Here is a 27,373-nt window from a genome sequence, read left to right as displayed (position 1 = left end):
TAGAGGTACACTGGATGAGAAAAGACAAGCAGTGTAAAACAAGGGAAAAGGAGAAAAAGACACAAAATATGTGGAAGGAAAATTAGGAGATAGTGAAATAGTTCCATGCATGGGAGAGGGTCATCACATCACACAAAAACAGCACTGATAAATGAGGGATGGGGAGCAGGACAGCCAGTTAGTAGCCACGGGAAATCTTTAGAGCTTTCCTTCATTTTTAAAACTCTAGTGAATATCCACTCTTTAATGTATACTGGCTTCAGCCTAGAGGGTAACAGCTTGAGCAGTGTGAGTTAACTCTGGCTTTCAGACTTCTATTTCAATCTGATGAAACAACAACATACATTTATCTTCCTCCCTCCTAAGACTCCACTAAAGGAAAAGGTAAGCCTATTACTCCAAAAAGAACTAGGGAAGAACCTGCAGCTAACAAGAGATAACAACATTTTCTGGGAAAAAAAGCTGCTAAAAGGCAATAAGGATGAAGCAGATTAGTACAAAAAAGAAGTCTATTTGCCAAAGGCACAAAATCCAAAAGGGAGTCTAAGTACCAACCACAACCATGGAGAAGGTCAGGATTTAGAATGCCATGAATAACAGAAGCACTGAAAACAAATAGGTTAATTGAAATAGTTAATACAGAATAGTCAAACCCATACACATGCACCCCATACATGGAGATTCCAGCAGCCCAACACCTAACAAGGGGATTCTTTTCTGGAGAAATTATGTAGCCTAGAATATACTAAAAACCACTTAACAGTAGAGTTTAAATAAGTAAATTGTATAGTACATGAACTATTTTCAATAAAGCCATTGGGAAAAAAGAAAAAGCACTAACTTCTCTTTTCTTCCACAATGGGAAATTAATTAATATTGCCTAAAACTGAATGGAATTCAATTTGCCTAAAATATGGAAACTGACTTTTTACCTTAAGCAATAAGTTCACCTAAAGTTAATGATGGTTATATCTCATAAATAGATTTCTGCCTGATATATACTTGTATCATCTTTATACTCTCTCTACTGCTTAATTTTATTTTTACTAATAAGCATGCATCATACTTATAAAAAGAAAAAAAAAACTGAAAATCAAAAGGCTTATAGTAAGACTTCCACTCTGGAAAGATGTAGCAGACATAGTATTTTCTATTTCTCCCAATTAGTATAACTAAAAACTCTAGACATTACATGTAAAACAAAATAAAATATGAAAGGTGGAAAGAAGGCAGCAAACTGGCTTGGATCTCAAAACAAAAAGAATGCCACAATGATGCGTTCCCTGTGCTTTCTTTTGCCTCATACCTCAGACTTGGAACTAAAGAGACTGGCAACCCAGAAACACAAACAGGTGCAAATTTCTAAAAGCCCCCACAAACGCTTGCTCTCTCTAGTCAAAAGATGACCAAAGAGGCAGTCAGTCCAGACAGAAAACATTTGTACAATCACCCTTCTATTCAAGATAAATACCACAGGGCTGGGGGGAAGAGAGGGGGGAAAGTGACCCACCCATAACCCAGACCACCACAGTCAGAAAGAAAACCTAGAAATCTACCCTCACAGGTGATGGATGACAAAGCACCCAAGACCCCAGTCAGGGTGTCAGAGAAGGCCAAGAAGGGATCTGGAACTTTCTTCCCCACCAAATGGTTACAACCCCCTCTCCCACACCACAGTGTTAGCAGAGACCAAGTAGAGTCAGAACTGCCATCTCCGGCAGTGATGAGAAACCTCTCTCAGATGTCAACAGAAACCAAGGGGGCACCCTAGCTAGCAATACTGAAGCAGTGACCCACATGTTCTCCTACCAAAGTGGTATCAAAGAAAGCCAGCTAAAAGAACAGGCTTAAATGAGAGCCAGAGTCACTTAACATAATACAAAAATGTACAGATTTCAACTAAAAATCATTCTTCATACCAAAAACCAAGAAGTTGCCAAACTAATGAAAAGGGCAATCATTAGGTGCCAAAACCAAGACAACAAAAAAGAATTATCTGATGAAGATTACAATGTGGCCATGATAAAAGTGATGCAACAAATAATTATGTACATGCTTGAAACAGAAAGAGAACCTCAACAAAGAAATACAGGATACGATAACCAAATGGAGAGTTTAGAACTGAAAAATGCAAGAACTGAAATTAAAAACTCAGTGGCTAGACTCAAGAATAGAGTGAAAGGGACAGAGGAAAAGACTCAGTGAAATAAAAGAACAGGAGAAATCATGTCATCAGAACAACATGAGAAAATAAACTGAAAGAACAAACAGAGCTGAAGAAGCCGTTGGACTGTACCAAAAAATCTAACATTCGTGTTACCAAAGTCCCAGAAGGAGAACAGAAAAAGGATGAGGCAAGAAAGTTCTTGAAGAAATAATGGCCAAAAACTTCCCAAATTTGGCAAGGGATACAAACCTACAAATTCAAAAAGATCAGCAAATCCCAAACAGGATAAACCCAAAGAAATTCATGCCAAGACACATTATAAATTAAACTCCTGAAAACTAAAGACAGAAAAAAAATCTTTAAAGTAATCAGAGGAAAAATGACATCCTTCCTCTAAGGGAAAAATTACTTGAATGACAACAAACTTCTCATCAGAAACCATGGAGGCCAAAAAGAAGTGGTACAGTACTTTTCAACCAGAATCCTATACCCAGGAGAAATATCCTCTAGGAATGAAGGAAAAATCAAAACATTCTCATGTGAAGGAAAACTCAGCCATTCCCATGTAAAGAGAATTTGTTGCCAGCATGCCTACTCTAAAAGAATGTCTACAGGATGTTCTCGAAGCAGAAAGGAAATGATTTTTTTTAAAGGAAAGTTTGGAGTATCAAAAAGGACACAGTAAGCAAAAATGTGGATAAATAAAGGGACATGGTGAGGGGGGAGTAAGGTTTCTATACTTCACTCGAAGTAGAAAATGATGACACTAGTAAAACACTAGGAAGTTAAATAAAAACAACATCAAACCTAGAGAAACCACCAAAAAGTGTGTGCTCAAAAACATTAGCTAAATCAAAATGAAATTCTCTAAAAATGTTCAAGTAATTCAAAGAAAACAGAAAAACGAAAGAGAGAATAAACAGAAAACAACAATGAAACAACAGAACTAAGATTTAGCATATCAATAATTATATTAAATGTAAATGTCCTAATTACACCTGACAGAGACTGAAAGGGTAGAGGGAAAAATGCAACTATAGGCCATCAGCACAAATTAAAATACAGTGAGGCAGGTTAAAGATAAAAGAAGGGAAAATTATATATCATGTAAACAGTAAAAAAGGAAAATGGGTAATCTATTATTATCATCAGATTTAATACTTAATATTTCAATCAATATTAATTTAATATTAATTAATAATTAAATATTTAATATTATCATCAGATAAAGCTGACTTCACAGCAAGGAAAATTACCAGGAAAAAAAAAAAAACAAAGAAATGCTCAGTCTACTAAGAAGACATCACAATTCTAAATTCATATGTACCAAACAAAAGAGTTGATAAAGATATGAAGCAAAAATGGACAGGTCTGAAAGGAGAAATAGACAATTCCACAATTATAATTAAGAGACTTCAATACCCCTCTCTCAACAATTAAGAGAAACAGAATATCAGCACGGATATAGAAAAACACAAATTAATCAAAATCTAATGAACATTTATAAAATACTCTGCCCAGCAGAATGGGCCTCCCAGGTGGCGCAGTGGTAAAGAAGCCAATGCCGGAGACGCGAGAGACTCAGGTTCGATCCCTGGGTAAGGAAGATCCCCTGGAGCAGGAAATGGCTACCTGCTCCAGCTACTGAGTGTAGCATTTTAATAGCACCATCTTTTAGGACTGATGCTGAAGCTGAAGCTTCAAACACTTTGGCCACCTGATGTGAAGAGCCAACTCATTGGAAAAGACCCTGATTCTGAAAAAGACTGAAGGCAGGAGGAGAAGGGGACAACAGAGGGAGAGATGGTTGGATGGCATCACTGACTCAATGGTCATGAGTTCAAGCAAACTCCAGAAGACAGCGAAGGACAAGGAAGCCTGGCGTGGTGCAGTCCATGGGGTCACAAAGAGCTGGGCATGACTGAGTGACTAAACAACAACCCGCTCCAGTATTCTTGCCTGGAAAATTCCATGGACAGAGGAGCCTGGTTTGCTAAACAGTCCATGGGGTGGCAAAGAGTTGATCATAACTGAGCATACACACACTCAACAAAATACACATTCTTTTCAAAAGTTTGTAGAACATATATCAAGAAAGACCATATAGTCCATAACACAAATCTCAACAAATTCAAAAGACCTGAAATCAACACAGTATCTTCTCCAACCACAATAGAATCAACCTAGAAATTGATAACAGGAAATAATTCAAATCCTTAGATACTAAACAACACACTTCTAAATAATTCATGGGTCAAACAGGAAGTCTAAAGGGAAATCAAAAGTGAACTAAATGAAAATACAACATATAAAAATTTGTAGGCCACAGGTAAAGCAGAGCTGAGCTACTTATAGCACCAGAGGTAATTTATAGTATTATAAATATAGAGATCGGTAGCACTAGAGATGGGCTTACCAGGTGGTGCTAGTGGTAAAGAATCTGCCTGCAGGAGGTGCCAGAGATGCAGGTTCAATCCCTGGGTTGGGAAGATATCCTAGAAAAGCAAATGGCAACCCACTCCAGTATTCGTGCCTGTAAAACTCCAAGGACAGAGGAACCTGGCAGGCTACAGTCCATGGGGTCCCAAAGAGTCAGACACAACTGAGCAACTGAGCACGCACAGCATGAGAGACAGTTTATAGCATTAGAAAAAAGGAAAAATCTCAAACCATTATTTGAAGCTGCTACAAGAGCAAAAACAAAAGACAAACAGTAGGAAGGAAACAGTAAAGATGCAAGCAGAAATCAATACAAAAGAAAATAGAAAAACAATACAGAAAATCAATGGAATCAATGAAATCAACGAAAAAATGATTCTTTGAAGACACCAACAAAATCAACAGATATCTAACAAGTTATCAAGATACGGAATAAAACCACAGATATCACTATATACCCTGTAGCCATCAAAAGGATAATAAAAGAGAACTATAAACTCTTTTGACATAAATTTGGTAACGTAGACGAAACAAACCAAGTCTTCAAAAATCACAAATTATCACAATTTACCCACCAGAAAACAGTAATTTAGCCCTACAACTATGAAGGAAACTCAATTAGTAATCAGTTCAGTTCAGTCGCTCAGTTGTGTCCAACTCTTTGCGACCCCATGGACTGTAGCATGCCAGGCCATCCTGTCCATCACCAGCTCCCGGAGCTTGTTCAAAGTCATGTCCATCGATTTGTTGTTTAGTCACTAATTCATATCTGACTCTTTTTGCAACCCCATGGACTGTAGCCCTACTGTCCTTGGGATTTCCAAGACAAGAATACTGGAGTGGGTTGCCATTTCCTTCCCAAAGGATCTTTTCAACACAGGGAAAGTGAAGGTATCAGTTGCTCAGCCATGTCAGATTCTTTGTGACCCCATGGATTGTAGCTTGCCAGGCTCCTCTGTCCACGGGGTTTTCCAGGCAAGAATACTGGAGTGGGTTGCCATTTCCTGTCTGAGGCACCAGGAAAGCCTCTCTGATCGTGGAATCGAACCCACACCTCCTACACTGAATTTTTCACCACTGAGCTACCAGGGAAGCCCAGAATTTGTAATATTGATATAAGATCTCCCAAAAAATAAGTTTCCAGGCCTAGATAGTTTAATTGGAGAATTCTACAAAATGCTTAAAGCAGAATTAATCTAATTATGAATTAATTCTAAAGCCTCTTCTTGGAAACAGAAGAGAGAAGAAACACCTCCTAAGTAACTTTTCTGAAACTATGCTATCATCAAAATCAAGATAACAAAAAATAAATAAAACTGCATATCAATACCCCCCATAAATATAAACATAAAAATCCTTAAGAAAAAATAGACAAGTAGGTATATAAAAAGGAACATATACAATGACTAAGTTAGGTTTATTTCAGGAAGGCAGGTGCAGTATTCAAAATTAATCAATGTAATCCAAAAGACTAAAGAAGAAAAACCACATGATCATATCAATCAATGAAATAAAAGCACTGGACAAAATTCAACACTTTTTCAAGATTAAAAACTCTCAGCAAACAGGAATATAAGGAAACTTCCTCAACTTGATAAAGAGTATCTGCAAAAAATCGTATTAACTTAAACACTATACTTGGGGGAAGACACTGAATCCTGTCTAAGACTGGGAACAAGAGAAAGATGTTCACATTTGCTGGTCTCATTCAGCATAGTCCTGTCCAGTCCTGGACAGTCCTGACAGCATAGTTCTAGACAGTGAAAACAAAAGTTAAAAGAAAAAGAGTGCAGATTAGAAAGAAAAAATAAAACTGTCCATATTGCAGTGACATTATTATCCACATAGAAAATTCCAAGGAATCTACAAAAAAGGTCCTAGAATAATAAAGAAAGTTTTAAAGATATAAGGTAAACATCCAAAAATTAATTATATTTCCACGTTAGCAATCAACATAATGACACTAAAATTAAAAATACCGTTTATAATCACTTTTTAAAAAAGAAATATTGAAGTGTAAATCTAACAAAATATAGGCTGAGTTTATTTGCAAAAAATTACACAATGGTGATGAAAAGAGAGCTAAACAAATTGAAAGACATACCATGTCTGCGACTGGAAGACTCATGAAGTAAAGATGTCCATTCTCCACAAATTGATAATAGGTTTAATGCAACTCCTATCAAGATCTCAGCAAATTGCTTTCATAGATGTAGACAAAATTATTCTAAAATTTATTTGGAAAGGCAAAGGAAATAAATGAACTAAAACTATTTTGATTAAAGAAAGATTAAAGTGGGAGGAATCAGTCTACCCATTATCAAGACTTATTCTATTTAGTTACGGTAACCAAGACTATGATACTGATGGAGGGACAGACATATAGATCAACAGAAAAATGAGGCCCCAGAATACACAAGTGGCTTTTGACAAAGGTGCAAAAGTAGTTCATTAGAGGAAAAAGAGCCTTTTCAATAAAAGGAGGTGGAACAACAGGATATCCATGGTGGGTTGGGGGGAGAGGAGAGGAGGAGAGAGAGAAAGAAATTTTGAAGTCTCACTCCTTATACAAAAACTACAGAATTATAAAAATTAACTCAAAATGAATCACAGGCTTTACATTTGAGTAAAACTATAAACTTTTAGGATTAAAAAATAACACGGGAAAATCCTCAAGATCTAGGGCTAGGCAAATAGCTCCCAGAATTGACACCAAAAATATGTTCTATATGAGAAAGAAATGGTAACTTGAACTTCATCAAAATAAAAAACTTCTGATCTGCAACAGACTCTGTTAAGAGGGTGAAAAGACAAGTCACAGAGTGGTAGAAAATGTCTATAAATTACACATACAATAAAGGACTAGTATCTAGGATATATAGTTTTCAAAACTCAACAATTTAAAAAATCTAATTAGAAACTGGGCAAAACACATGAAGAGGCAATTCAACAAAGCATATACACATATGGTAAATATGCACATGACAAGACATTCAGCATCATTAGCAGTTAGAAAAATGCAAATTAAAACCACAATGCAATATTACTACACTCATATCAGAATGGCTAAAACAAAAAATAGTGATACCAAATGCTAGCAAGGATCTGGAAAAATGGAACCCACCTACATTGCTGGTGGGGATGTAAAATGGTACCACCACTTTAGAAAACAAGTTTAGTAGTTCTTCAAAAGGTTAAACATAGAGTTACTGTATGACCAGCAATTCCACTACCAGTTATATACCCCAAAGAAGTGAAGATGTGTGTTCAACCAAAACGCAAAACCTTTACAGATGTATTTATAGCAGTTTCATTTTAATAACCAAAACTGTAAACAAGCCAGATGTCCTTTAATGGGTAAATGATTAAACAACTGTGGTACAGCTATACCATGGAATACTGCTCTGCAATAAAAAGGGACAAACTTGATACAACACATCAATTTGGATACAATCTCCAGGAAATTATACTGAGTGAGTAAAGCCAATTTCAAAATGTTACATTCTGTATGGTTCCATTTATATAACATTCTTGAGATGACAAAATTATAGAAATAGAGAACAGTTTACTGGCTGTCAGGGATTAAAGAGCATATAGGGACAAAAGGAAAATAGGGATGCTTGTGATGGTGGAAATGTTCTGTACTTTGACTCTAAAAATGCCAGTATCTTGCTCCTGATATATTGTGCTACAGTTTTTCAAGATGCTACTAGTGGAGGAAAGTGTGTAGAAGGCACAGGGGATCTCTGTATAATTTCTTAGAACTGAATCCCCAATTATCTCAAAACAAAAAGTTACCTTTTTTAAAAATGCAAATAATAAATGTATAGAGTCAGATCCACATTTACCATTTAAAATGCTTCCAATAGCCTATTTTACTCTAGATTTCCAGAGCTCTTCTCATTCCATTTTCCTCTTTCTTTTGCTACTCCAATGCCAAAAGATCTTTGTTGTACATTTCTCCCTTATAAATGTCAAGTAATTCTTTTACCTCATCAAAAACAAAATGTTTGGCGAGCTCCTTTGTTTCTTTTTTTTAAATGTACTATACAAACACATCTTTCTCAAAATCAAACTCCATACCAAAAACGTTTCATAACATGGATTCAGTCAAGCTCAATGTCTGCTGTTTTTGTTCATCCCTGTGTGCGTGCTCAGCTGCTTCAGTCTTGTCAAACTCTTTGTGGCCTTATGGACTGTAGCCCACTAGGCTCCTCAGACCATGGGATTCTCCAGGCAAGAATGCTAGAGTAGTTGCCATGCCCTCCGCCAGGGGATCTTCCCGACCCACGAATCGAACCAGCATCTCCTGCATTGTAGGCAGATTCTTTACTGCTGAGCCACCAGGGAAGCCCTTATTCGTTCATATTTCTCGGTAAGATCATATTTCATATCAGTACCCTTAAAATTTTATTGTTTGCTGGCACTAGAGCTTCCCCAGAAAGTGAAAGTTAGTTGCATTGTGATGATTCTTGCTTGCTTTGATGTTTCACAGGAAGCAGAAGAGAGATACAAAAAGCAAGCACAAATATAATGAAAGAAACAAAGCCAAAATTTGCAAAGGAGAAAAACATTAAAAAGCACTTTTCAAACATAGAGATATTGAGAACAATAAGAGCAAAGCCTTGGACAAGAAATAAGATGTCAGTGCTTCACTAAACAAAATTACAGTGCCAAAAGATGCAGCTTCATCCCAGTCTGTCATGTTCCAAGTGCATGAAAACACAATCAAAACTGAAAGTCTGTGTTGCTCCACAGCTTTTTATTCAAAAATAATTATAGCAAAAGAGCCTCACTTTAATCCAAATCATCACTTTTCGCAAATGGCCTATCACAAAAGAATATTTATCCAGCTTCCTAAACACTCAGTCAGTCAGTTCAGTCGCTCAGTCGTGTCCAATTCTTTGCGACCCCATGAATCTCAGCATGCCAGGCCCCCCTGTCCATCACCAACTCCCAGAGTTCACTCAGACTCACATTCATCAAGTCAGTGATGCCATCCAGCCATCTCTTCCTCTGTCGTCCCCTTCTCCTCCTGCCCCCAATCCCTCCCAGCATCAGAGTCTTCCAATGAGTCAACTCTTCTCATGAGGTGGCCAAAGTACTGGAGTTTCAGCTTTAGCATCGTTCCTTCCAAAGAAATCCCAGGGCTGATCTCCTTCAGAATAGATTGGTTGGATCTCCTTGCAGTCCAAGGTACTCTCAAGAGTATTCTCCAACACCACAGTTCAAAAGCATCAATTCTTCAGTGCTCAGCTTTCTTCACAGTCCAGCTCTCACATCCATACATGACCATTGGAAAAACCATAGCCTTGACTAGACAGACCTTTGTTGGCAAAGTAATGTCTCTGCTTTTGAATATACTATCTAGGTTGGTCATAACTTTCCTTCTAAGGAGTAAGCATCTTTTAATTTCATGGCTGCAGTCACCATCTGCAGTGATTTTAGAGCCCCCAAAAATAAAGTCTGACACTGTTTCTACTGTTTCCCCATCTATTTCCCATGAAGTGATGGGACCAGATGCCATAATCTTTGTTTTCTGAATGTTGAGCTTTAAGCCAACTTTTTCACTCTCCTCTTTCACTTTCATCAAGAGGCTTTTTAGCTCCTCTTCACTTTCTGCCATAAGGGTGGTGTCATCTGCATATCTGAGGTTACTGATATTTCTCCCAGCAATCTTGATTCCAGCTTGTGCTTCTTCCAGCCAGGCTTCAGCAATACGTGAACCATGAACTCCCAGATGTTCAAGCTGGTTTTAGAAAAGGCAGAGGAACCAGAGATCAAATTGCCAACATCCGCTGGATCATCGAAAAAGCGAGAGTGTTCCAGAAAAACATCTATTTCTGCTTTATTGACTATGCCAAAGCCTTTGACTGTGTGGATCACAATAAACTGTGGAAAATTCTGAAAGAGACGGGAATACCTGACCACCTGACCTGCCTCTTGAGAAACCTATTTGCAGGTCAGGAAGCAACAGTTAGAACTGGACATGGAACAACAGACTGGTTCCAAATAGGAAAAGGAGTACGTCAAGGCTGTATATTGTCACCCTGCTTATTTAACTTCTATGCAGAGTACATCATGGGAAACACCGGGCTGGAAGAAGCACAAGCTGGAATCAAGATTGCTGGGAGAAATATCAATAACCTCAGATATTCTAAACACTGGAAACATCTAAATACTCAAAAAATTATAGAACTACTCTTTTTAAAAGTCTGTTATTATGGTTATTGTTTCTGCTTTTGCTTTTATCTAGTCTGATTATCAAATTACCGTATAACTGAAGGTAAATTCATTATAGTGCAAGATACATGTCAATGAAATGATCATCAACTCTCTGAATGGAGGACTTCCCTAAAAGCCCACTGGTTAAGATTTCACTCCTCAATTCCAGGGGTGCAGGTTCATTCCCTTATGGGGAAGCTAAGATCCCACATGCCTCACAACCAAAAAACCAGAACATAAACAACAAAAGCAATATTATAACAAATTCAATGAAGACTTTAGAAATGGTGCCTATCCAAAAAAAAAAAACTTAAAATTAAAAAAAAAACTGAATGGGAGGCACGTATTAACAGAGTCCTAGTCCATATGTGTCATCACAAATCACATCAAGGTAATCTAGCTGATTGTACTGTGATAGTTCTTGCTTACTTAGATGTTTAATTGGGCAACGCATGTTTTTCAAAGTTCTAAGTCACAGTTATGCAAATACATATTACATGGTTAAATTTATTTTATCAATCACTGTGCTCTTGAGACTTATACATCTCAGTTTTTTAATTATAAATCTAGAATAGATTCAACAGTACATGAACCGTGAACTTCCAGATGTTCAAGCTGGATTTAGAAAAGGCAGAGGAACCAGAGATCAAATTGACAACACCTGCTGGATCATCAGAAAAGCAAGAGAGATCCTGAAAAACATCTACTTCTACACCAAAGCCTTTGACTGTGTGGATCACAACAAACTGTGGAAAATTCTTCAAGAGATGGGAATACCAGACCACCTGACCTGCCTTCTAAGAAATCTGTATGCAGGTCAGGAAGCAACAGTTAAAACTGGACATGGAAAAACAGACTGGTTCCAAATCAGGAAAGGAGTACATCAAGGCTGTATATTGTCACCTTGCTTATTTAACTTATACACAGAGCACATTATGCGAAATGCTGGGCTGGATGAAGCACAAGCTGGAATCAATATTGCCAGGAGAAATATCAATAACCTCAGAAATGCAGATGACACCACCCTTATGGCAGAAAGCAAAGAAGAACTAAAGAGCCTCTTGATGAAAGTGAAAGAGGAGAGTGAAAAAGCTGGCTTAAAACTCAACATTCAGAAAACTAAGATCATGGCATCTGGTCCCATCACTTCATCCCAAATAGATGAGGAAGCAAAGGAAACAGTGACAGACTTTATTTTGGGGGGCTCCAAAATCACTGCAGATGGTGACTGCAGCCATGAAATTAAAAGATGCTTGCTCCTTGGAAGAAAAGTTATGACCAACCTAGACAGCATAGTAAAAAGCAGAGACATTACTTTGCCAACAAAGGTCCATCTAATCAAAGCTATGGTTTTTCCAGTAGTCATGTATGGATGTGAGAGCCAGACTATAAAGAAAGCTGAGCGCTGAAGAATTGATGCTCTTGAACTGTGATGTTGGAGAAGACTCTTGAGAGTCCCTTGGGCTGCAAGGAGATCAAACCAGTCCATCCTAAAGGAGATTAGTCCTGAATATTCATTGGAATGACTGATGCTGAAACTGAAACTCCCAATACTTTGGCCACCTGATGCGAAGAAATGACTCACTGGAAAAGACCCTGATGCTGGGAAAGGCTGAAGGCAGGAGGAAAGGGGACAACAGAGGATGAGATGGTTGGATTGCATCACCAACTCTATGGACGTGAGTTTGAGCAAGCTCAAGGAGTTGGTGATGGACAGGGAGGCCTGGCGTGCTACAGTCCATGGGGTCTCAAAGAGTCGGACACAACTGAGCAACTGAACTGAACTGAGAGTAAGTTAGGTTCCAGACATTGTAGGTAAATAACCTCCATTAATTAATAGTGCATACCTTTTCCTGACAGTATATTCTAAATTACACAACTTAAGACAAAATATCTACGATTACTTTATTTGCTGGCAATTTTTTAAATGGCCAAGGTGCGTTCATCTTTTTTAACACCAAATTTAAGACTATTAGGAATAAAATTATTATGGCTTTAACAGCATTTATGTCATTCTAGAACACAACCCAAATAACTTCCAAAGACCTTTGGCCCTATCCTTAAGTACTCTCTCTCACTGTATTTCTTTTGAAGGAATAAAGTGGCTTATTTAGGTTCTTCAACTTTCATAAAAATATTCCAACCCACAGATGGTTTACTTTTAAAGCACACGTGGGTCTTACTTAACTAAGAACACAGGCAAGTGATACATTCAGAAAGAAAGGCAAGTATATACATGTATAATCTTGAACTCATTGATAACTGTCATTGTCAAAAACCTTGACTACTAAAAGCAGTACTTAGGGAGCATTAACTAACGTACATGCAATGCATACACTCTTCTAGATTAGAAGTTATGAAGACTGGTCACAAGCATTTTACTAAGGAAAGGGTGTATAGCATTCAAAGATTCTCAAAGTGATCAATAACCAAAGAAAAAGGAGGTAAGTGCAGAACTTTCACTGTAGGTATTATCAAATCTATGCCTTGATTCAGGCAAGACAGGCAGACACCTACATTCCCTTGACTCCCTGCTTGCGCTTTGATTATGCCATATGTTTTCACTAGACGACAGTGTAAGAAGCAGCCTGTCACATACTGCTGATTTACTGTACGGATATTAAAGCTACATTACACAGGGTCTTCTTTGTGAGGACACATGGTATAAACAGCTCTCTGGTCTTACTCAGAACCAAGAATAGCCGTGCTTCTCCAAAGTAACTACTTTTGGTTGGTTTCCATCTTCCCCTTCTAGGTGTAGCTGGTGGACGAGGAGTCCCAGGAAGTGTTCTTCAGTGGCCTGTTTGAGAACTGCTTCCATATCAAGTGCTGCAAGCCTCGACCCTTATCCACTTACGTCATCCTCGGCCAAGTCTCCCTGCTGTCCGCCATTGTCTTGTCTTTCCTCACCACTTTCATCATGGTGTCCTTTGCATCTCAGCTCTTTCCGAGGACCCAGAAGCACAATTCTGTGTCAGCCTTCATCAGTTTCCTCACAGGGCCTTGTGCCTTCCTGGCCTTGTTGCTGCACACCCTGGAGATTCAGAGTCTGCGGATGAAGCCCAGCCCCCCCTCAGTTCTCCATACAGTGGCCTCACTACATCCTGGGCTTCAGCATCCTTCTGTTCATGGTGGCTGGTGCCATCTGCCTCATCCAAGAAATAGCCTGCCCTAGATGCCATCTGTTGCCCATTTCCCAGAGTACTGAGGACACCCAAGAGATCTCATACCTGGAAAACCTGGATAGTCTGGGAGGATAACTGAGCTCCACACAGAAGGAGACGCTGCTGAAGGAAGAAACTATTATCTAGACCCAGACAGTCTGTGCCTTGCCCTTCGTCAAGTGCACACAGGTCAGTGCGTCTGGCTCTTCAGCCTCCACCAGTCTCTGCCGCTTCTGATGAGGCTCTTGAGTGTCAAGTCAACCTCTCCCTTCCCCCTACTCACAGTGATTCTATCCTGCGTGTGTTTGACATTTGTTAAACGTTTTTTGAATTCTTTAAAAAAAAAAAAAAAGTAACTACTTTTTAATTTTACACCATAACTCAAACAACGAAGCATATCTCATTTTTTCACTAGTTGCTGGAAACCCTAGAGCCAAACCGATGGCTACTTTAACAAACATAATCTTTTCACAGCTCTCTCTTGACTTCATATTCTTTCCTAACTTTGATTTCCCTTGCCCTAATTTGCTCACCACCATTGACTGTATCTACTATGTGTATTTTTGTAAATCATATATATTTTTGAAAACCATCTGATTCCTCTCTACAACAAGGCAGGGGGAAAATCAGAGAAAAAGAGAGGGAAGGGGAGAACAGTCAACTGTCAACCAGAATAAGAGGGGAAGGAGATTGAGAATAACCACAAAACAAAGTTAAAACAAAATTAATCACCCTTCAAAAAAATCAGTCAAAACGTAAAGGAAATATTAATGCTAAGCTACCTGCAATTTGAAAGAAAACATTTAGCATCCTTAGGATAGCTGTAAATGTAAAATACAACATAAATATAACTTACAAATTTACATCACAAATTCCTTTTTAAAATAGCCAAAATATTAAAATATGTCATTATCATTTTCTAGTTCTTAGCTGACCTCTACTTATTTCAAATATTCGAACAAAGTTCATGCAACATCAGTTAGTCAGCAAACTGTCTTCTTTGTTTTCTATTACATACTCCAGCAGATACTACAACACTACAAAAAAAAAAAAAAAAAAAGAGCTTTACTCTTTTTTCTCATAGCCCTAGCAGGTTATCTCTAAAACATAAGTTATTAGTCACAACAGGTCACAAGTGTTTAAGACCAGCTCTGTTTTTAACTCACTTTTTACTAACTCATCCCCCCTTATTATTTTTGGTATTTCCTCCAAGCAAATATTAAATATCATAGATGCTCAGCATCTCAACCTAGATTCATACGTTTCATAGGGAAGCTATTCACCAATTTAATTTCTTCAGGCTATTTTCAGCAGAAAGCTGAAACCCTGTGTGTGATTAAATCAATTATTACATCATTAGTAAATGCTAAAAGCTATCAAACCCAATGATGGAAAGAATAAAAATATTATTTCCCTCAATGACATAAAAATATTCATATTCCAAACTATATTCATATTTTAAACTACACATATCATATTTCAAACTAAAGCAAAATCATAAATGTCATCTAAAATTCTAAACTGCTTCCAAATTAACTGTCCTTCTAAATAAATGTCCATACTAATAACTGTCCTCAATAATTTTTGCAACTAATTCATAGACAAATTATGCAGATGCTGGAAATTATGTAAACATTTTAATATATAACATAACATTTTAAAGTAAAGAATTTATTAAAATGTTGACATACATTCATCATTTTACCTAGCAATCCCACTTCTGAAAATAGATCCTACAGATACAGTACAACGTGTACAATAAGAAATGACAGATATTCAAGGTTATTCACAGTTGTATCATTTTGTCCAACAGAAGACTGGAAATACCCAAATATACAGAAATAGGGGACTGGATGAATAAACCATAATATTGTCACATTATGTAGCTGTAAAAATAAGGAATAAGGAAAATCTCTACATACTGATATGGACAGATCTCCAAAATATATTGGAGATATATATATATTGATTAAAAAATACAAAAACTACAAGACACTAAACTACATAACTGTATATACAGTATATTATTTATTATATAAAAGGGGAGGAGAAAATAAAATCATATATGCCTCTATCTGTAATAAAATACAATGGAAGAATAAACAACAAACTAATAAAACAAAGAGAGGGAATAGGAAACATACTAGATTTATGGTTCATATCTTTTTCTTTGCACTTTTTAAATATTTCTAACCCAGAGAAATAATTTACCTATTCATTTTTTTATTTTCAGAATTATACTAGGTAAAACTTCCACATGAGTTTTACCAGCATCACATATTTGATCTGATGATTCCTAATAAACTCTTCAAATTCAATATAGGAATGATTGCCAAATGTTACTCTCCCATTTAATTTCCGTATGTGACTACTAATTTTTCTATGGCTTGAATCTAATTGATCAGATAACACACTAGAATAACCTTCCACTGGAAAAGCTGCAATGAAAATTTGTGTTTAGCTCAAATAAAATCAAAGTTGGAACCCACTGCTGATAGAACCAAACCAACACTGTCTTACCAGCTACACGGCTTTGTTCATTTTTCCAATTTGCCTGACAATTCAATGCAGTTACTAAAATAAAACCTAACATTATCAAACTACAAAAAAATTCATTATCCTACTTCATACTGTACAGAAAGCTTTTAATGACCCAGATAACCACAGTGGTGCACTCACCTAGAGCTTGAAGTGATGGAATTCCAGTGGAGCTATTTCAAATCCTAAAAGATGATGCTGTGAAAATGCTGTACTCAACACGCCAGCAAATGTGGAAAACTCAGCAGTGGCCACAGGACTGGAAAAGGTCAGTTTTCATTCCAATCCCAAAGCAAAGACAAATTAAAGGGCCTCTGATGAAGGTCAAAGAGGAAAGAGTGAAAAAGCTGGCTTGAAACTCAATATTCAAAAACTGAAGATCATGGCATCCAGTCCCATCACTTCATGGCAAATAAATGGAGAAAATGTGGAAACAGTGTCAGATTTCGTTTTCTTGGGCTCTAAAATCACACATATGGTGACTGCAGCCACGAAACTAAGTTACAACAAACCCAGACAATGTATTAAAAAGCAGAGATATCACTTTGCTGATAAAGGTCCATATAGTTATAGCTATGGTTTTTCCAGTGGTCATGTATGGATGTGAGAGTTGGACCATAAAGAAGACTGAGCACTGAACAATTGATGCTTTTGAACTGTGGTGTTGGAGAAGACTCTTGAGAGTCCCTTGGACTGCAAGGAGATCAAACCAGTCAATCCTAAAGGAAATCAACCTGAATATTCATTGAAAGAACTGATGCTGAAGCTGAAGCTCCAATACTTTGGCCACCTGATGTGAAGAGCTGACTCATTGGAAAAGACCCTGATGCTGCGAAAAAATTGAGAGCAAGAGGAGAAGTGAGGCAACAGAGGACAAGATGGTTGGATGGCATCACGGACTCAATGAACATGAGTTCAAGCAAACTCAGGGAGATAGTGAAGGACAGGGAAGCCTGGCATGCTGCAGTTCATGGGGTCGCAAAGAGTCAAACTCAACTTAGTGACTGAACAATTCCACAGTGTAACTGAAACTTATTTCTATCCCCTTTTTCCCAAATCTATAAATATTTTAACTTAGAAAATAACATTTTACTAAAGAGTTACACTTAAATTTGAAAATTTTTAACAACACTGCAAAAATACTGAAGAATGACAGGCATTAGAGGTCAATTACTTTAGGTTATGCTTTCAATGAAGAGAAGAAGAAACTCTAAAATTATATGTAATTCCAAAAAATAAAATCTTCTGATATGTCAAGGTTTTCAAGATTTTCAGCAATTTTGTTTTTTCTCAAAAGCCTGAAGTGAAGTGAAGTCGTTCAGTCGTGTCCAACTCTTTGCGACCCCACGGACTGTAGCCTACTACTCTCCTCCGTCCATGGGATTTTCCAGGCAAGAGTAATGGAGTGGGGTGTCATTTTCTTCTCCAGCTCAAAAGCCTGCTACTGCTAAGTCACTTCAGTTATGTCCAACTCTGTGCGACCCCAAAGACAGCAGCCCACCAGGCTCCCCCATCCCTGGGATTCTCCAGGCAAGAACACTGGAGTGGGTTGCCATTTCCTTCTCCAATGCATGCAAGTGAAAGGTGAAAGTGAAGTCGCTCAGTCATATCCAACTCTTAGCGACCCCATGGACTGCAGCCTTCCAGGCTCCTCTGTCCATAGGATTTTCCAGGCAAGAATACTGGAGTGGGATGCCATTGCCTCCTCCATCAAAAGCCTAGTCATACTTTTTTAAAGACAGTCAATCCGCAAATCAGTTAATTAATCCCCCAGATAATTAACAGCTCATGGTACAATTATTTTATTCTATTCATTAAACAAATATTTATTGAGCACCAACTGTTTGCCAGGCCCTCTCTTAGGTTCCCAGGATACAGTAGAAAACAAAAGGAACAGAATTCCTCCCCTCCTGGGATACAAATTCCAACAGAGGAGACAATCAAAAATATATGTCAGGCAGAAGTGCTATGAAGAAAAATAAAGTTCCTTCCCCTTTATTCTCTATTCCAACAAATGGCACCACCATTATTCACCCATTTACTTAGGCCAAGAGCCTTGGAATCATGCTTCGTTCCTCTCTTTCTTTAACCCCCTTAAGTAATCCCAAAAGTTTGACTTTGTTTTCAAAATAATATTTTAAATCCAACTACTTCTCATCACCTTCTCCCCAATAGCTTACTGCCTGCTACAACCATCTCTTAGCTCTTATAATTCCAAATATCCCTTGACTGGTTAAAGCTGCCCTGATAGCTCAGATGGTAAAGAATCCACCTGCAATTCAGGAGACCCTGGTCCCATTCCAATGCAGGAGACTTCCCAGTTCTTCCCATTGGGAAGATCTCCTAAAGAAGGGATAGGCTACCCACTCCATTATTCTCGGGCTTCCCTTGTGGCTCAGCTGGTAAAGAATCCACCTGCAATGCAAGAGATCTGAGTTCAATTCCTGGGTTGGGAAAATCCCCTGGAGAACAGAAAGGCTACCCAATCCAGTATTCTGGCCTAGAAAATTCCATGGACTGTACATGGAGTTGCAAAGAGTCAGACACGACTGAACGACTTTCACTTTTCTTTCACTTTCTTGACTGGTTTTCCTGTTTCTTCTCTTACTCCAATCCCCATATAGCAGCCAGAATGTTCTTTGTTTAACTTAAGTTAGTGCATGTCACTTCCCTGCTCAATGCTCTTCTGTACCTTGACATGACACTTAGAAATAAAAGCAGGCTCTTTCTTAGTCTATGCTATCTGGACCCTCACTGGTTTCCTACCATCACCTCCCACTATGCTTCTCCTGAGGGTCTTCATACTGTGCCTGCTGTCTGGAAGAGATATATGGCTTGCTCCTTCAAACAACTTTTTCTAAACACCTAGTCAGAAACAATATCCCATCATATGTAACATAACCACTAAACAGCACTATTATTTTATGTGTCTCTGTGTTTGTTTATTCTGTAAGTGCTCTAGTAGAATGCATGGTCCAAAACGGCAAGGACATATCTATTTTGTTCTCTATTATAACCCAGAGTCCAGAAGAATACCACGCACACAAAAGTTGTTTCATAAATATCTGTTGAATAAATGAATAAATTAATTCATGAATGAAGCCACTAAAATAATAGATATATAACAATGTATAAAACAATGTTGCTGAAAAAGCAACATATAACATGATATTATTCTTCTAATATAATAAAATTAATATGGAAAAAGTTTAAAAGAAACATACAAAAATAAGAGTTGCAACAGGGTGGTAGGATTAAGTTTGTTGTCTGTTTCTTCTTTTTAAAAGTCACTACATTACAGTTATAAGTTAAAATATTAAAAAAATGTTTTTTTAAAAGGTTCAGTTCAGTTCAGTCACTCAGTTGTGTCCGACTCTTTGTGACCCCCCCTGGAGTTTACCCAAACTCATGTCCATTGTGTCAGTGATGCCATCCAACCATCTCATCCTCTGTCATCCCCTTCTCCTCCTGCCCCCAATCCCTCCCAGCATCAGGGTCTTTTCCAATGAGTCAACTCTTCACATGAGGTGGCCAAAGTATTAGAGTTTCAGCTTCAGCATCAGTCCTTTCAACGAACACCCAGGACTGATCTCCTTTAGGATGGACTGGTGGGATCTCCTTGCAGTCTAAGGGACTCTCAAGAGTCTTCTCCAACACCACAGTTCAAAAGCATCAATTCTTCAGCACTCAGCTTTCTTCACATTCCAACTCTCACATCCATACATGACTACTGGAAAAACCATAGCCTTGACTAGATGGACCTTTGTTGGCAAAGTAACGTCTCTGCTTTTTAATATACTATCTAGGTTGGTCATAACTTTCCTGCCAAGGAGTAAGCGTCTTTTAATTTCATGGCTGCAATCACCATCTGCAGGGATTTTGGAGCCCAAAAAAATAAAGTCTGACACTGTTTCCACTGTTTCCCCATCTGTTTCCCATGAATGGGTAGTTACTACAAAAAAAAATAAACGATCAGAAATAGGAGATCATTTCTTTCCCCTCATTGACTGTCAAGGAGGGAGAATATCGGAGTCACCTAATCTGCTTTTATAAAATTGTTTCCTATCTCCTCCTCCATTCTCCAATCAATCTCAAAATAACCACTTCCAGGGTCTGATTATTGATGAATATTTTATCCCTCAGATATATGAATAGAAGGGAAAAAAAAAGTCAAGAATCACTCCAAACACAAAGTTTTGTAATTAACACTGGCTTGGTGGTAAAGAATCCCCCTGACAAGCAGAAGACACAGGTTCAGCCCCTGGGTGGGGACGATCCCTTGGAGAAGGAAATGGCAACCCACTCTTGCCTGAGAAATTCCGTAGACAGAGGAGCCTGGCGGGCTGCAGTCTATGGAGTCACAAAGAGTCGGACACGACTTAGCAACTAAACAACAACAATGAAACACCTAAGTCCTCATTACAAACTCAAGGGTAAAAGGCAGAATATGACTCACACTATCAGAGTTGAGTTACTACTACCTAGCAGGTACCATGAAGAATGCTTTATCTCCTTTTTTTTAATACTGTTCCTGCAATGTAGGTGGTATCCCCATTTAAAGATGAAAAAAAATTGCCCACTCAGGTGGTAAGTTGCTTACAAAAATAATTAACTGCTTAAAGAGGTCCATACAGGGACCAATAACAAGAAAGTGTCAGCAACCAAGGATTATGATTATCTGGATTTTGTAAAACTTAGGTAATGGTGGAGAAGGCAAGGGCACCCCACTCCAGTACTCTTGCCTGGAAAATCCTATGGACGGAGGAGCCTGGTGGGCTGCAGTCCATGGGGTCGCAAAGCGTCGGACACAACTGAGCGACTTCCCGTTCACCTTCATGCATTGGAGAAGGAAACGGCAACCCATTCCAGTGTTCTTGCCTAGAGAATCCCAGGGACAGGAGCCTGGTGGGCTGCAGTCTATGGGGTCGCACCGAGTCGGACACGACTGAAGCAACTTAGCAGCAGCAGGTAATGGGAGGCCAATGGATGGAAAACAAAGTCATGTGGCCAAAGGCAGAGAAGCAGTAAGTGGGGAGATCAGTTCGCCATATTTAATTATCAAATGACATTCAGCAAAAGAGCTTTTGAAAATATTCCCCATATTTGTTTTCTGGAAGAGGCAGTTTTATACACAGTTTGGGCTTCCCTGGTGGCTCAGCAGTGAAGAATCTGTCTGCAATGCAAGAGACATGGACAGGGACAGAGGAGCCTGGTGGGTTAGTCTATGGGGTCACAAGAGAAGGTCACAACTTAGCAACTAAACCACCTCCACCACCAAATAAGCAAGAGAGAAAACTGTTGCTATACCAAAAATACAATTTTTTAACCACAGAATAAATAAAGCAAGCATCTAAAAGGAAATGCACCAAAACAACGGCAGCTATGTTACATTAGTACAAGTAATTCCTAATATAGCTTCCAAAATTTTTATAACGTTGACATAATTTTTAATGTTTTAATAGTGATAAAGATCGGAGGAGGGAGGGGTGTTCAGGATGGGGAACCTGTGGCGGATTCATGTTGATGTATGGCAAAACCAATACAATATTGTAAAGTAATTTTTAAAAAAGATCAAATAGATAATATTCTATCATTAATACCCTTTGTTAATCTTAAAACTAAGCAGTATAGCACAAAACCATTCCATACGGTAAGACAAGATTCGGTCCCTACAGTAAAGTGCTGTACTAGGATCAAATATAGCAATAATATCATTCTTACAACACCGGCCCCTTAGAAATGGAAGGCAGCAACTAAGCTAAAAAGAGAAAATCGTGAGCTGAAAACAATAGAGCAAACTTCTCCCCAGGTGAGAACACTCAGCAAGGTAAGTGCAATAAACACAATGACAAGGTCTTGAAGGTTACACTGCTGCTACAAATAAGGAACATAAATTTCATGATAAAAAGACAAAATAAGTCAACCAGAAATATACCTGGATAAGAAAAAATGGCACTCAACAAATGATGCTGGAAAAACTGCACATCACCATGCAAAAGAATGAAATTGGACACCCTTCCTTATATGACAGACAAAAATTAACTCAAAATGGATCACAGACCATGATGTAGAAATAAAGTTATACAACTCTTAGGAGCAAATCTTCATAATCTTGGGTTAAGCAAAAGTTACCTAGATACAACACCAAAAGCACACGCAAAAAAATAAAAACTAGATACACTGGCCTCATATCAAAATTTAAAACTTTCGTACAGCAGGTGATACTATCAAAAAAAATGAAAAAAACCACCCAAAAGAATGGAAAAAAGTGTTTGCAAATCCTATTCCTGGTAGAAGATATATCCAGAATATATAAAGAACACTTATAACTCAACAATAAAAATAATCCAATTTAAAACTGAGCAAAGGAACTGAACGCACTGCTCCAAAAAACATAATACACAAAACATAAAACATAAACAAATAACTATTAAGCACATGAAAAGATTAACCATTAGAGAAATGCAAATCAAAATGACAGTGAGATACAATTTCATATCCACTGGGATGGCTAAAATAAAAAAAGATGGCAACAAGTGCTGACAAGGATATGGAGAAACTAGAGGCCTTATACATTGCTAATGGGACTAAAAAAATAGTGCATGCATTTTGTTACAGAGTTTGGCAGCTCCTTAAAATGTTCTATGATTCCATTTATACAAAGTGAACAAAATAGGCAAACCCATGAAGACAGAAAGTAGTGACTGCCTGGGGAAGGGACAGAATGAAGACTGACTGCTAATGGGTATGGGGTTTCTTTTAGGGCTGATGAAAATGTTCTAAAATTAGATTGTGGTAACTGTTACACAATTCTGTGAATTCGATAAAAAACAAAACATTGAATTGTACAGTTTCAATTGGTGAACTGTATAGTATATGAATATCTCAATAAAGCTATTGTTTAAAGGCAAGGTATTTCACTGCTAAATTTGAAAGTCTGTTTTAAAATCTCAAATAACAATTAAGACAATATTAATTGCTAGTACCCAGAGAGCAAAGTGAGGAAACAGCTTATTTTAAATAAGTGATATGAAAGAAGACTAGAGATACATAGATGTGATTTGAAAAGTGAGAATATAGAGCTATTGTTCATGAGTGATTTGTGACCAATATTCTGTGATCAATTTTTGCAGTGTATTAGCAGCACAATATTTTGTGATCAATTTCTGTAGTGCATTAGCACTACAAAGCAAGAATCAATATTATTTTAAAAACAAGACATGCCCTTATATCTAATGGGCCTCTTTCCTCATCTGCAAAATTAGGACTTGTAGCTAACAAAGTAATTTTTGAGATGAAGACAGAAGAGATGGCTGCTTCCCCAAAAGAATCTTCTAGGCAACAGCCTCTGTATATATGGATAAGCTTGGGACTTTTAGAATTACAATAAATAAAGAAAGTCACTCCTTATGATAAACAGTAATCAACTAATACTGCAAGTACTATTTCAAGATTAAAATAAGGATAGTCATATAATGAAAAAGTCAAGCCATTGTGGCTCCTCAAACAAAAAGGGATAAAATTGGAAGAATAATTTGGTACCACAAATTATTATTACTTAATTCCTCTGCAGTTAGAACACCTATCTCAGGGACAGGTAAGAACCAAGAGCCTTAAAAATGCCTCAAAAGACAGAAGAAACAGGAAAGACTATGAAAAGGGATAGAGGCTGAGATTTACAGTTGAGGGTAACAGTAGGAAGAAGAGCCTATTGCCTTTATCATACCTGTTTACTGACTGTGATGGAAAACCAAGAGATAATGATTATGAACATGCACCCAGGGTTAAAGCATGAGATCTGAAACACCAAGTCTATGCATGTTGCTGCCTCTGCATGGGATACGGAAGAAAGATGAGATCATCTCCTATGAACACGGGCAGGAACAAGCTAGACTGAAGACAAAGACAGTGGATGTTACTTGTATTATAGGATGTTCACATGATTGCATCTTGGGTCTGATAGTTAAGATTTAGGGTTATCCATCAAAGACAGGACAACGTCAAAAATGAAAAGTCTCTGATAAAGAAAAAAGGGAGTCATCAACAGAAAATAAAACTAGTAGGATAGTGCAGTGGTTCTCAAACTTTTCTTACCACGTCCCCTTAGGACAAAAGATCTCTACTTCATCTAGCTCAAAAAAAAAAAAAAATCACCACCTTCCAATGGAATTCAGTGATAATGCAGCAAATTTTAGGGAAAATGGATAACATTTTAAGTATAATGTATATATTCTTCAGTCAATATAATGGAAAATTACAGACTAAAATTCAGCTGAACAAATACGCATTATTATTCAGTGGAGGGCTAACATAATAAATCACAACAAACTAAACTGATAACACTAAATTAAGTCATTTATCATATAAACCAAGAACAACAGCAACTGAAAACAACCAACTCAAGACAATATTAATGGTATTCCGACGAAAAATCCTTCCTAAAAACTCTGGTAATCCCAACTATTCCAGTGGGAGCTCTGCTTGGCTGCCAGCTATATAGCTCAGCAGCCAAATTTCTCAGTAGAATACTCAAACAGCATCCTCTGTAAGTCTAATAACATTTTGTTTTACAAAAACTAAATATTAATAACCAATAGTAATGTACATAGAATACCAGTAAGTAATCTTAGTTTTTATAAAAGCAAAGATAATGGAATAAGGGTCATTCACCTCTAAGACCTCAAGAAAATATGAAAAGAGAGGAGTGTGACAGTCATGATCATGGTGCAGTCAGGGACAAAAAGCAGACTACTGAGGACGGTCATGCCCCATGTCCAGGGATGGCACTGGGGGAGCCGCGTGCCCTGGAGAAGGAAGCTGTGGAGGTGGAGAGGAGAAGCGAAGTCCGCAGCCTGCCCCTCTTTCAACCACTTTCATGAGGCAACTTCTCCCCATGAAAAAAACAAGCAGTGAGTAATAATCTTTATGAAGGGAGGAACAGCGCCCCAAGACTGTACGAGGTGGGTAAGATCATTCTCTCTGTTGGCTGCATGGAGATCAGAAGGTGCCACAGGAAGGACGCTGTGTTGGTTCTAGGGCACTAATACACTGAGGGGAAAGAGAAAGGTAGTTTGCGCTTGGGTGAGTAATTAGCAGAAAGTATGGATAGATGGTGATCCCCAACTGAAGCAGAACAAGAGGGGTTAAGAATGCATACTCTGGATCCAGAATGCATGAGCAGGAATCGAGACTCCCCTGCTTTATTTTCCCTGTGACCTTGGGCAAGTCACTTAACCTCTTTGGGCTTCATCTGTAAAATGAGGGTAATAACAGTACCTACCTAATAGGGCTGTTTTGCGGTTTGAATAAGTTATACTTGTAAATCTCTTAATAAATGGCTTGCGCTGTACACAGTAAGTTGTAGCTAAGTTTGTTAAATAAGTTGAGGTAGGTGGCGGCTTAGTTTGACGTCTCCAGTAAAATGGGGGTGTGTGGGCAAAGTAAGTGTCACGGGGAACGGAGGGAGATAACGTCTTTTCGGCGATGAGCACCAGGAATCTGACCTTTGGGGAGGTCGTCCTCCTGACAGTGCTCGGCAAGTACTCGCTCCCAGGAGAGGGGCGCGCGGGTTGAAACTTCCTTCCTTCCAGGCCTAGGATTTTCAGGAACTCGTTTTGAGAAGTGATTGTGATTTTTAAAGAGGCAAGAGTTTGCTCTCCGAGCAACAGACCGTGGGGTGAATTCTGTTTTGCCTGAAGAGCAAGACCTGAGTCTGGGGCAGAAGGGTGATGTCCTCAGGGGGACCCTCTGCTAAGAGCCACCATCTGTCCGGCGCGCTCCGGCTGCCCGCGCCGGGCCAGCCTCGGAGGGAGAACGAAGGCTGCCCCAGCCCTGAGGGAGGCAGTAGGAGCCCACAGGGTAACGGGGCTGCCGGCGCCGACGGTCGGGAAGGAACCCCACGTCGGGTCTGCGGGGCTACGGAGGGGGACCTGCCCTGCCGAGGGTGGAGGTCGCTCGCCGGGTTCTCCGAAGGGAGGGGCCGGCGCTGGCCCTGCAAGAGGCCGGCCAGGCGCACAGCCCCGAGGGAGCCTCCTCCCGGGTCCCGCCCGTGCCCACCCCTCTGTGGCCCCGGTACCCAGGGTACCTGAGCGTGGGCCCAATGCAGGCCGTGTCGGTGCTCTCGATCTCTCGGAGAATCCGTTCGTGCTCCGCTGCTGTCTCCAGGCTCTCCGCCTCCGCCATCTTAACCCGCTCCATAGACTCGGGGAGCCCCGCAGCGTGTCCCCTCCCTCAGCTCCGCTCACCTTTCGCTCTCAATCTCTCTCTCTCACTCCAGGCTCCCGGGGATCCTAAGCCTCCGGCCACCCGCAGGACGACCCCTCCCTCAGACTGGTCACGCCCCCTAGCATCACCACGTCCGCGGTCGTTCCGCGCGATGCCCGCTGGGATTTGTAGTTCTCTGGAAGAAACAGCCTGATTTCACACATCATTCATTGAAGCCACAAACTTCTGTTAAAAGCTCCACTATAGAGGGAAGCGGGAGGGGCGTTCAGGATTGGGAAGACGTGTACACCGTGGCGGATTCATGTTGATGTATGGAAAAACCAATACAATATTGTAAAGTAATTAGCCTCCAATTAAAATAAATAAATTTAAATTTTTTTAAAAAAAGCTCCACTATATCCAGTGGCTAAGATTCCGTAATCCCAAGGCAGGGTGCCTGGGTTCACTCCCTGGTCAAGGAATTAGATCCCATGTGCTGCAACCATGACCTGGTGCAGCCAAATAAATAAACTTGTTTTTTAGATGGGGGGGGGGGGGGAAGTTCTACTGTAAGAAAGAACAATTAGGAACTTCATTTGCAACGGCGATTGTCAGACAATTCTTGTTGAAGACCCTT

At 39.0% G+C, this 27,373-nt stretch overlaps 1 protein-coding gene across 1 annotated transcript in view; it reads right to left on the bottom strand.

Annotated features, from left to right (window-relative positions):
* EXOC6B (exocyst complex component 6B) overlaps positions 1 to 26,877 on the bottom strand; it is a 705,276-nt gene extending 678,399 nt beyond the window's left edge. The window contains exon 1 of the mRNA XM_005686374.3: positions 26,618 to 26,877. Coding sequence (XP_005686431.1) covers positions 26,618 to 26,730 — 113 coding nt within the window. The 5' untranslated portion in view covers positions 26,731 to 26,877. The remainder of the gene's footprint in view (positions 1 to 26,617) is intronic.

This window comes from Capra hircus, chromosome 11, assembly GCF_001704415.2.
Source record: "Capra hircus breed San Clemente chromosome 11, ASM170441v1, whole genome shotgun sequence".
NCBI classification, from domain to species: domain Eukaryota; kingdom Metazoa; phylum Chordata; class Mammalia; order Artiodactyla; family Bovidae; genus Capra; species Capra hircus.
Note: the sequence above shows the minus strand (reverse complement) of the source record. Positions and strands in the feature narration are given on the sequence as shown.